We start from the raw sequence: 12,488 nt of genomic DNA, 5'->3' as shown, positions 1-12,488 counted from the left end.
TACCATTTAGCTGCGATACTCCTTTTAGATTTTTCATGAATTTCTTTATCAGATTGAGGACGTATTCCCCTCTATTCCTAGTTTGCTGAGAATTGGTATTTAATTTTGTTAAGTGTTTTTTCTGCCTTTCTTGAAATGAATATATTCTTCTTTATTCTGTTAATATAGTATAGTACTTTAATTTTTGAATATTAAACCAACCTTAAATGGTTGGGATAAACACTACTTGGTCATAAAGTACAGCACTCTTGAATAACATGGGCAATGGGCCATCAAAAATCCATGTGTAATTTTGATATTCCCAAAACTTAACTGCTAATAGCCTACTGTTGACTAGAAGCCTTACCAATAACATCAACCGTCCATTAACACACAAACTACTATCTACATATTCTTTATGCATTTATGACTTAGACATTTTTCTTATTTTTTTGCAATATTTCTGGGCTATGCAAATTTTTTCAAATTGTTACAAATCTCTAAAAATTTTTCCTGATACATTTGTTGAAAACATTCTCCTTATTAATGGACCTGCACAGTTTAAACCCGTGCTATTCAAGGGTCCACTTTATTATCCTTTTTATGACTTATTATCCTTCTGAGGATAATATGACTGAATTTCATTTCTAATATTTTATGAAGACTTTTCTGTGTTCGTATTTATGAAGGATATTGGGCTATATTTTTCTCATTGTTTGGTAATATATTTGTCGGGTTTTTTTTTTTTTTGAGACAAGAGTCTCACTTTGTCACCCTGGGTAGAGTGCCCTGGCATCCTAGCTCACAGCAGCCTTTCTTGCCTCAGCCTTCCTAGTAGCTGGGATGCCACCATGCCTGGCTATTTTAGAGATGGGGTCTTGCTATTGCTCAGGCTGGTCTCCCATGTTGGCCTCCTAGAGTGCTAGGATTACAGGAATGAGCCACTGTGCCCAGCCTTCTTTGTCATATTTTGATATAAAGGTTATGCTAGCCTCATAAAATGTTCCTTTTTCTTCTCTTTTTTGAGTTTGGGTATGATAGGTATTTTTTCTTTCATAATGTTTGAAAGAATTTACCAATGAAACTGAGTCTGGAGTTGCTAATAAATTTAATTTTTCTTATAGATAAAAGATAGAAGGCTAATAAGATTTTATTTTCTTTTGTTGTTGTTAGGTTTTGCAAGTTTAGGTTGTTGTTGTTTACAATGTTTATTTTTTATCCTTTTAATGCGTGTAAACCATAGTGGTACCTACCCCTACCCTAATCCCTGCTTTTTTAAAATTCTGCTTCAATTTATTCATTAGTATACATGTAATTTTTTCAACTTTTTTTTTTTATCTTTTCAAAGAACCAACTTTGGGCTTTGTTAATTTTTTTCTATTGCTGTTTTCACTTTCATCGATATCCACTCTTTAGTCTTTCTACTTGGATTTACTTTGCTCTTCTTTTTATAGCATGTTAAGGTGAAACTTCATATCAGAGATTTCGGGTCTTCTTTGTCATATAAACTTTTAAAGTTACATAGTTCTCTCTCAGCACACAGTTTATTATTTTGTGGGGTTGTTTTTACTCGGTTTTTAAAGATTTTTTAAAAATTTCCTTCTGATTTCTTCACCTTGAATTATTTATATTGTGTTGGAAAATATCCAAATATTTGGTTCTATTATTATTGATTTCTAATTTAATTTCATTGTGATTAGAGAATATATTCTATATGATTTCCATTCTTTGAAATTTATGAACTTGTTTTTATGGCATTCATGTGGTATCTTGGTGACTATACCTTCTATACTTGTAAAGAATGTGTATTTTGTAGTTATTGGATGTAATGTTCTGCAAATATCACTTAAATTGAAATTATTATTCAGATTATTTTTGTCTTGACTGATTTTTTGTATTTGGTGAAGCAGTTGCTAGGAGGACATTGAAATCTCCAACTGTGATTATGGAATTATCTATTTATCCTTTTAATTTTGTTACATTTTCCTTGTTTATAATTTGAATCTGTTATTAAGTACATACACACAATTTTGTCCTTCTGATAAAATGTTCCTGTTTTTGGTTTACAAAGTGTTTCTAGTCTCTAGTACTACTTCTTGAAATTCTGTTGTATTTTATGTTAGTAAAATAACTCTAGTCTTATGTTTATTGCTTGCATAGTATGTTTTTTCTGTTATTTTACTTTCAACTTATCTCTTTGAAGTCAGCATATAGTTGGGTTATGCTTTTTTATTTCTCATAATCTCTGCTTTGTAATTGAAGTGTTTAGTTCTTTTAATGTAGTTATTTATATGATTGGATCTAGGTCCACTAGTTTTCTTTCTCTCCCCCCTCCCCCCAATTTGGTTTCTTTCCTGTCTTCTATTTGATAATTTGAAATTTTCAATTATCTATTGACTTCTTTTCCTGTTAAATAGCTCTATTAGAAGTATACTTGATACACAATAATCTTCACACATTTAAAATACAATATTTGATATGTTTTGACATGTATAACCAATGAAACCATCACCACTATCAAGAAAATGAACACATTCATCACCTCTAGAAGTTTCCTCATACCCTTTTTTAATTTCTTCTTTACCTCCTCCCTTTGCCCATACAACCACTGATCTAATTTGTATCATTGTAGATTAGTTTTTCTTTTTTAGAATTATATATAAATTGTACATACTTCTTTTATTGGTTTCTTTTGCTTCACATACTTATTTTGAGATTCATACTAATGTAGTGTCCAGCAATAATTCATTCTGTTGTGTCGTTGAGTATATTGTACATACCACAATTTGTCTATTCATTTACTCATTGATGAACAATTTGAGTTGTTGCCAGTTTGGTCCTATTATGAGTAAAGCATCTATGTTTATGTTTTAAGGAGAGCCAAATAATAAGAAAATAAATCTTAACTATTATAGTTATCATTCTGGTACTTTTCATAGTTAACTGTCTTGCATTTTGTGTTTAACAGGGAATCTGTTATCCTTCACACTCTCTTTCTTTTTTTTTTTTTTACTGGCTGCTTTTAGGATTTTACCACTGTTTCTGATCACTTGGATTATGATGTAACTTGGCATAGTTTTCTTCATGTTTCTTGTGCTTAAGAAGAAATGCCCAGTGAAGTGTTAAGTTTTTTCACATTTGGCTGTGGAAATTGACACTCTTCCATGCCTTGTATGAGCACTGAGTGCTGTTCTCTGATCTCTCCCAATAGATAGTTTGGGGTAGTTCAGGTAGCCTTGGATAGTTTCCTCACAGTCATATGCTGCTGTGTGCTCTGCTGAACATTCGTAAGAGACCCTCTGCAGGTTCCAGAGTTTTCTCTTTAAGTGGCTTTCTCCTGTCTGGTGTTCTGTTCTGTGTACTCCAGCCATCTTGCTCTTCTTTGACTCTTATCTCTATCTTGTCAACTCAGGAAGTCCCTTTGCTAGCTTACCCTTTCTTGGACCGAAGCCTAGAAACTCTTACAGCAGTAAGCTGGATCAATTTATAGACATTTGGAAGACATTATGAGGAAAATATTGACTCTTAATATTTATCTCCATGTTTATCATTTGCAATGCTCTTTTCTTCTCTAATGACCAAGTTTCCATCTGGTATCATTTTTCTTCAGCTTCTAGAACAATCTTTAGTATTCTTATAGTATAGGTCTGTTGGTGAAAAGATTCTCTTTGTTTTCTCTTATTTAAAAAATGTCTTATTTTACTTTTATTCTATGTCTTGTTACTAGATATATAATTCTAGATAGATAGTTTTTCTTTCAGGACTTTAAAGAAGATATTTCTCTGTCGTCTGGCCTACGTTTTTTTCCCCCAACAGCTGATCAGTAATCATTCAAATTATTGTCCCCCTATATGTAAAGTATCATTTTACCATGAAACTTTTAAGATGTTTTAAAACTCTTGTCTTTGAGGTACTTAGTTATAGTGTGTGTGTGTGGGGGGAGGCGAGGTTGGTCATTTTTTGCATGCTTTTGTTAAGTTTCTTGCATGTATAATCTTATGTTTGGGAAAATTTGGGCTATTTCTTAAAATAATTTTTCTTCCCATTCTGTCTTCCCATTCTGTTGTAGGTGTATTGAACCTATGAATATTGGCCCGTATGTCCCTGAGGTTATATTAATTTTTTTTCAATCTTTTCATCACCCTTCTATCTTCAGATTGGATAGTTTGTGCTGATCTGTCTTCAAGTTCACCAAGACTTCTTCTGTCATCTGTATTCCACTATTAAGCCTACCCATTAAGTTTTTCATTTTAGGTAGTCTGTTTTTTAGTTGTAGAACTTCAAAATGGTTTATTATCATGTTTTCCTTGTCTATACTTAGATTTCCTATCTTTTCATTCATCGTGATCATTAGTCTCTGTAGCCTTTAATCTTTAGTTGAAACCATCCTCCTGCCTTTGCTTCCCAAGTGAGTGGGACTACAGTTGCACACCACCATGCCTGGCAAACTTAAAAATTTTTTATATGGAGGCAGTTGCTTGCTATGTTTCCCAGGCTGGTCTCTAACTCTCAGCCTCAAGCTTTCCTTCTACCTTGGCCTTCCAAAGTGCTGGGGTTAGAGGCATGAGTCACCCACTCTTGGCCCTTGCTATTTCTTTAAACATCAAATGAAGGTTTGGGCTCAGGTGTGCTGTAAAGAGCCTCATGGTTTATAATTTCTATAATGTTATGAAAATTGTGTAGAATAATCCCCTTAAATAATAAAAATATATAAAAATACATTAAAAAATTAAACATGTGGGCTGGGCACCCTGTAGCTCAGAGGTTAGGGTGGCAGCCACATGCTCTGGGGCTGGTGGGTTCGAACCTGACCTGGGCCTGCTTAAAAGAAAAAGAAATTAAACATGTGGCATAATTAGATATATATCTACCATTAGGAAAACTAAACTCTCCAAGAGTTTGCTGCAGTGGTTCATGTCTATAATTCCAGCATTTCGAGAGACTAAGGTGAGAGGATCACTTAATACCAGGAGTTTGAGACCAACCTGAGCAACACAGGTGACCCCATCTACAAAAAAAAAAAAAAAAAAAGACAGGCATAATGGCAAAAGTCTGTAGTCTCAGCTACTAGGGAGGCTGAGGCAGGAGGATTGCTTGACCCCTGGACTTTGAGGTTATAGTGATTATGAGAAAGCCACTGCACTTCAATGTGGATGACAAAGTGAGCGATGGTCTCTTTAAATATATAAATAAATAAGAATTTTTTTTGTTCTGTTTAAAAAAGGTATATATTATTTCTACCTCTAGTCCTCTTTGGGGAGATTCTCTTTATGTTCCTTCTCCTTGGTAGAGAGACTGTGTTACATGTTACTTGGTGCCATTAATATAATATTATATTATTTATTTGTGGACCTAAAAATGTTTTTTCTTATGTGCTAGACTTGAGATTTCTATCTTTGCAATCCAGGCTTCAATCGTATATTCAAAACACAGTGAACTTGATATTTGTGTGAAATATTTTATTTCTCTTTCTTCAGGTAGAAAAACTTTCCTCAAATATTACCTACATAGATATATAGATGCTATTTTTAAAGTGTCTTCAGGACTGAAGAATTTTTAGATGACAAAAATACTGGGCATTAGTGTAAGGTTTTTCCTGAAGAATCATTAATTTGTTGTCTTTCTACAATTTAGGCAGACACTGAGGAGACTCTTGCCTCTTTGCAGAAGAGAGTGGTAGAACTAGAGAATGAAAAGGGAGCCCTGCTCCTTAGTTCTATAGAGCTGGAGGAGCTGAAAGCTGAGAATGGTATGTATAAGTGAAAACCATAATTCTCTGTCTTCTTATCCCACAACTGCCTCTACTTTTATCATTATAAATATATAATTCTCTGATTCTGTAAGAATAAAGATTTAGATAGAAGAGCTTGTAATTACCAAAGATAAGATTAATATACATTAAACAATTAAGAGTATAGTACTAGTGTTTAACGTAAGTATAATATTTTGTAATATGGGCTATAAATACTTCAGGTTTTTAAATATTTACTTTTAATTTTTTAATACGGTCAAAGTATTTTATAGGAAGTATGGATTGAACAGGACCTTAATAAGATGATGAATTTTTTTAATAGGTCAAATGAAAGGAAGGACATTCTGATAATAAATTTGTGGGATGAGGTAATAGACATCAGTAAAGTTCAAAAGTAGAAACCATTTGGTTTTTTTTCATATCATACCCTGCTTAGAATCCTACCCCACTCCTTTAGCTTGGCTGATTCTTACTTATCTTTCAGGCCCCAGTTAATGCATTATCTTTTTCACGATTTTGACCCTGATCCCCAAAGGTTGTGTTAAATATGTTTTTGTGCTTTCATAACATCTTTATATACCTTTAGTGTTGTATTAAAATCATCTGGTTATGTATAAGCTTTTCAAAGGCAAGGCCTTTTTTTTTCCATCTTTGCTTTACCTAGCTAGTATAACACCTGGAAAAGTGGCTGCTGAATAAAGTTTAGTTGGATCAAACTGCATAGCATTTCTTCTTATAGGACTGTGTAAGAACAGTAATAATGAAGATGTATCTCCTTCCACTTACCCTCTGCTTCACAAGAACCTTATGGATTTGGTAGCATATAGTTAATAATGTGTTATTGTTCGAATTCATCCTACATTAAGTAACTACTACACTTTATCTTCTAGGAGTAAGAATGAATACCAAGTTTTACCAAGAATGTAAAACTTCTAAAGTCATATTTCCAACTCAACCATTTTATAGTTTTCCACTTAGCTCTAAATGGAGGACTGTGCACATTTGTTAGACCACTTCCACTATTGCTGTTAAAGATCGACACAAATTCAGCTCATCATTCAACTCACTGAAGCACTTCTTTGAGACCTTATCTGTGATGCTTATTTTGTAATTTTGCAAACAGTCCTTGTCCTTTTCATATGACTTCCACCTGGTTTAGAGGTTCTTTTCCTCTTTTCTCCAGGGACCTTACGGTTTTCTGTATTGGTTTTTGTGTCTGGTCTCACAGGTTACCTTTGCTTCATGTGTCAAATTCTATTCCGCTCATCTTCCACACTGCCATTTCTACCACTAGACCCCTTTCTCAGACTTGTGAAGTCCTGAACATATTATATGAGTGCATATGCTCATGAATATTCCTGCCTTCCTTCTTTCAGCAAATATCTCCGGTGCCTTTCCTATGTGCCAGGCACTATTCTAATTGCTAGTTATACAGTTATGAACATATGAGAAGGGAAGACAGACCTGATAAATATGTATATAATAAGAAAATTTCAGAGAATGATAAGTATTGGGACAAACATAAAACAAAGTACTACAGGTGTAGTTGCGGGAAGAAGAAGGCAGCATTAGCAGGGCCAGGGTAGGCCTCTTTGAAGGCTTGAAACCTGAATGATGAAAGCACACAGCCACAGAAAGAAGCTAAACAGAGAGCATTCCTGTTAGGGTGTGAGTTAGTGCATGTGGTTTTGGGGAAGGTTTTTCCAGACCCACCCCCCCAAAAAACAAAAAATAGCATGTAAAAGTATAAACTTTATTTTAGCTTCTTGGAGAGAAAGAGTAAAAGAGAGTGGGGAAAGAGAGGAAGAAAAGAAAGCAGGGAGACCGTGGTCTGCCATCCCAAGGAAAGAGGAGGAAAAAGCCAGCACAGAAACCAAGAGGCAAGGTGATTTGAAGGGAATATAAATTGGCAGGGTATATCCAGAAACCACTGCATTGTTCCTTTCTTTCTTGGCACCAGGTAGATAACAAACAACCTGAGCCTGATGGCAAAGTCCAAAAGCTGGCTCCTCTGCCTTTCTTTGGTGATGAGATTATGAGATTGTATAAGGAGATAGGTAGAGTCTGCCCTTAGGATATGAGTGAAGCCTGTGGCTTTCTCTGGCTGTTTACTCAGGAACTCTATAAAGCAGTTTGTCATGAAACCATTTTGAAAAAGAAGGATTTACATGTCTTTCTGTCTGTCCAGAGGTTGTGCAAAACAGTACTCCTGAGTGGTAGGATGCCCCTAGGATTGATCATTAACTGTTATTAGAAAATTGTAGGATTAGGTGTTTTACTGTTATTTTTGCAAGGCTGCCCCTTTCGATTCCAAGCAGCAAAAAGAGTGGTGCAAATGCCTTGATGTAGGAATGAACTTGGTAAGTTTGCAGAACAGAAAGAAGGCCAGTGTTTTTATAGTAGAGTGAACAAAAAGGAAGCAGCAGTACAAGAAGAGGTTGGGGAATTGATGTTTTAGGCCCCTCTAGATCACATTGAGACATTTGGATGTAATGTAAAAATATACTTTTTTCCTTTGGTGTATCTGTTTTCACAGTTCACAAAAAATATAATCTTCTTGGAGACATAAATATCAACATTGAATATTTCCAAAATATTACTACCTGTTTTAGATACAGACATCTTAACAGAACATAGGGGTAGAACTCAGAAGACCTGGATTCTGATCTGAGCTCTCTCTGAACTAGCTTTAAAACCTCTGCAGGCCATGTCATTTCTTTGCTTCCTTATATGTTTTTTTGAGGAGATTGGAAAACTCTTTTAGTGCTAAAATTTGATATCATGTGAAAGAGCAGTGAAGACATAAGTGCTATATTAATATAAAATGTATTACAGTAGGCTTAGGGATAAATTAAAGCAAATTTGTTGCCCTAGAAGTTCCAAACTATGCCATAGAAATAGCTGCTTCATGTCACATGCCCTGTCATCCTCTTCTTTCATGCCTTCCACTGTTTAGTATATTTTACTCAGGCTCATTATCGTTAGTATTTTAAAGATATTTATTTTGTGACTTTCAGAAAAACTGTCTTCTCGGATTATTCTTCTGGAGGCTCAGAATAGAACTGGGGAAGCAGATAGAGAAGTCAGTGAGGTAAGTGAAGTGTTCTTCATATAACTAGAGCATGAACTGGATTAAGAGAAGGTAGCTTCAAGTCTAAACATTCCTGCTATTTTCTTTTTTTTCTTTTCTTTTTGAGACAGAGACTCACTCTGTCACCCTAGGTAGAGTGCTGTGGTGTTATAACTCATAGCAGCCTCAAACTCTCAACCTCAAGAGATCCTCTTGCTTTAACCTCCTGAACAGCTGGGACTACAGACACTTGCCATGATGCCTGGTTGGTTTTTCTGTTAATAAAGCTGGGGTCTTGTTCTTGCTCAGGCTGGTCTCGAACTCCCCAGCTCAAGCAATCCACCCACCTGAGCCTTCCAGAGTGCTAGGATTATAGACATAGGCCACTGTACCTGGCCCATTTCTACTATTTTCTAGTGGTAACAGAGAAGTATATTACTTATAATATGAGATATGTTTAATAAAGTCATAATGGTTCTTATTTCCCAGGTATGCTCAGTTGGTTCTGAATATTTGGAATTCTTTGTCTTAAAGCAACCCAGATACAGTAGCTATTTGTGATTTGGTAACCCATTTCTCATACTGAGTTATTGTTTATCTCAACTTCTTTGTTCATCTCAGGAGTTTCTTAGTGAAGACATTAGATAAAATCTCTTGGGCTTCCTCCCCCACAATTGGCACAGTTTTACTTGTGACTATATAAAAAGGGTAGCTTTGGAGAATGGTGACCTGAAAATTATTGTAAGAAATGTATGGCAGTACCGTAGCTCAGTGAGCAGGGTGCCAGCCAGATACACCCAGGCTGGCAGGTTTGAACCAGGCCTGGCCAGCTAAACAACATGACAACTGCAACAAAAAAATAGCTGGGCATTGTGGTGGGCACTTGTAGCCTCCACTTGGGACGCTGAGGCAAGAGAATCTCTTACGCCCAAGAGTTTGAGGTTGCTGTGAGCTGTGATACCACAGCACTCTACCGAGTGCAACATAATGAGACTCTGTCTCAAAAAAAAAAAAAAAAGAGAAAGGAAGAAATGTATGGTTGCTTAATATTCTGTCGATTTAAGGTTAATGTTAGCTGTATTGTGTTTAGTTATTTGTGTTCTTCTAATCGGTAAGTCAGTGATAGAATCATAAATGGCTTTTAGGAAAAATGTAGCTTCTTTTTTCTTTTAATTTTCTCAGGGCCTGGATAATAGTTCACAAAGCAGCTTCTTCAAAGAAGTGTCTGTTTACTTATTATATCAGCATCAGAGAAATAGAACCAGTAGGATGTATGTATAAATAGATTTATTTTAAGGAATTGATTCGTGCATTTGTGGAGGCTAGCAAATCTAAAATCTGCTGGGTAGTCTGACAGACTGGAGACCCAAGGAAGAGTTACAGCTTGAGTCCCAAGGCAGTCTGCTGGCAGAATTCCTTCTTTTGAGGGGGTCAGTCTTTTTTCTGTTAATGCCTTCAATTGATTGGGTGAGGCCCATTCACATTAGGGGGGATAATTTGCTTTACTAAAAGTTTGCTTATTTAAGCATTAATGCCATCTAAAATAAACCTTCAGATTTTGTGATATAGGCTAGTCTCATTGGAGTTAGATGATATCTCAAAGTAGTTTTGATTTGCATTTCTCTGATGATTAAAGATGATGAGCATTTTTTCATATGTCTGAAGGCCGTGTGCCTGTCTTCTTCAGAGAAGTTTCTCTTCAAATCCCTTGCCCAGCCTGCGATGGGATCCCTTGTTTTTTTCTTGCTGATGCGTTTGAGTTCTCTATGGATTCTGGTTATTAAACCTTTGTCAGAGTTATACCCTGCAAATATCTTCTCCCATTCTGAGGGCTGTCTGCTTGCTCTGCTTACTGTGTTCTTAGCTGTGCAGAAGCTTTTTAGTTTGATCAAGTCCCAGTAGTGTATTTTTGAAGCTGCTTCAATTGCCCAGGGGGTTCTCCTCATGAAATACTCACCCAGACCAATTTCTTCAAGGGTTTTCCCTGCATTCTCCTCTAGTATTTTTATAGTTTCATGTCTTAAGTTTAAATCTTTAATCCAATGAGAGTCTATCTTAGTTAATGGTGAAAGGTGTGGGTCCAATTTCAGTCTTCTGCAGGTTGCCAGCCAGTTCACCCAGCACCATTTGTTAAATAGGGAATCTTTTCCCCACTGAATGTTTTTAATTGGCTTGTCAAAAATCAAATAGCGGTAAGTAGCTGGATTCATCTCTTGGTTCTCTATTCTATTCCACAAAATCTCAAGACCAGAGATGTTGGCGTGGATGCGGAGAAAAGGGAACACTTCTGCACTGCTGGTGGGAATGCAAATTAATACATTCCTTTTGGAAAGATATATGGAGAACACTCAGAGATCTAAAAATAGATCTGCCATTCAATCCTGTAATTCCTCTGCTGGGCATATACCCAGAAGACCAAAAATCGCAACATAACAAAGATATTTGTACCAGAATGTTTATTGCAGCCCAATTCATAATAGCTAAGTCATGGAAAAAGCCCAAGTGCCCATCGATCCACGAATGGATTAATAAATTGTGGTATATGTATACCATGGAATACTATGCAGCCTTAAAGAAAGATGGACACTTTACCTCTTTCATGTTTACATGGATGGAGCTGGAACATATTCTTCTTAGTAAAGTATCCCAAGAATGGAAGAAAAAATACCCAATGTACACAGCCCTACTATGAAACTAATTTGGGACTCTCACATGAAAGCTATAACCCAGCTACAACTTAACAATAGGGGGAAGTGGGAAAGGGGGGGGTGGGTAGAGGGAGGGGAATCGGTGGGATCACACCTGTGGTGCATATTACAGGGGTATTTGCGAAACTTGGTAAATGTAGAATGTAAATGTTTTGGCACAGTAACTGAGATAACGCCGGAAAGGCTATGTTAACCACTGTGATAAAAATGTGTCAAATGGTTTATGAAGTGAGTGTATGATGCCCCATAATCATATCATTGTATACAGTTATGATTTAATAAAAAATAAAATAAATAAAATAAAATAAACCTTCACAAAAACATTTAGAATAATCTTTTACCAAATATCTGGGTATCAGGGCCTAGCCAGGTTGGTACATAAAATTAACCATCACACTTTTAGTTAATACATTTTCATGGGACCATTGATTCTCTGTTCACAAAATTGTTAAAAGGAGACTAAATTTTGAAAATTATAATATTATATGGTTACTGACAAATTATCAGCATCTAAAGTAAAAATGAATCTTGTTTGATCAATAGGGTGCTTAATGTTTTAAGATGCTCAGCAATGGTGTCTCCTGAAAACAAGATAACTTAGCTAGGAAAAAGAACAGATAAGAAAGAGGGGAATCTGATAAGAAAAAGAAAAACAAAACAACCAGAAGAGAGAATAAATAAATAGGAAACAGTGGGAAAGAAAGGAAAAAAACCCACACAGAAATTGCCAAAGGAAGGGTCAACTACTGTAATCCCTTGTGATAACAGATAGTGAGTAGGAAAGGTTCACAGAGGCAGTAAGTTGACTTGAAAGGGGAAGACTAGTATTAGGACAAACAGTAATGAGAGTGGCCAGAAAGAGTGAAGTTCTCTGGTTCTCTGCCTCTCAGTATGGGATGACATTGATTCTTTACTCAAGCCAAAAAGCGATTAAACTGTGTAGATATCAAGGGAAGGAAGAGAGTAAGAGAATAACATG

The 12,488-nt window shown here is 35.8% G+C and overlaps 1 protein-coding gene across 7 annotated transcripts in view; it reads left to right on the top strand.

The window, feature by feature from the left end:
- GOLGB1 (golgin B1) overlaps positions 1-12,488 on the top strand; it is a 69,512-nt gene that overhangs the window by 20,695 nt on the left and 36,329 nt on the right. For all 7 annotated transcript variants that reach the window (XR_008374897.1, XM_053564878.1, XM_053564877.1 and 4 more), the window contains 2 exons: positions 5,614-5,728; positions 8,749-8,822. Coding sequence is in view for 6 of the 7 variants with exons in the window: in XM_053564878.1 (XP_053420853.1) it covers positions 5,614-5,728; positions 8,749-8,822 (189 nt within the window). In the remaining variant the exon portion in view is untranslated. The remainder of the gene's footprint in view (positions 1-5,613; positions 5,729-8,748; positions 8,823-12,488) is intronic.

Source organism: Nycticebus coucang, chromosome 16, assembly GCF_027406575.1.
Source record: "Nycticebus coucang isolate mNycCou1 chromosome 16, mNycCou1.pri, whole genome shotgun sequence".
Taxonomy (NCBI): domain Eukaryota; kingdom Metazoa; phylum Chordata; class Mammalia; order Primates; family Lorisidae; genus Nycticebus; species Nycticebus coucang.
The sequence above is the reverse complement of the archived record's forward strand: the minus strand, read 5'-3'. Positions and strand labels throughout refer to the sequence as shown.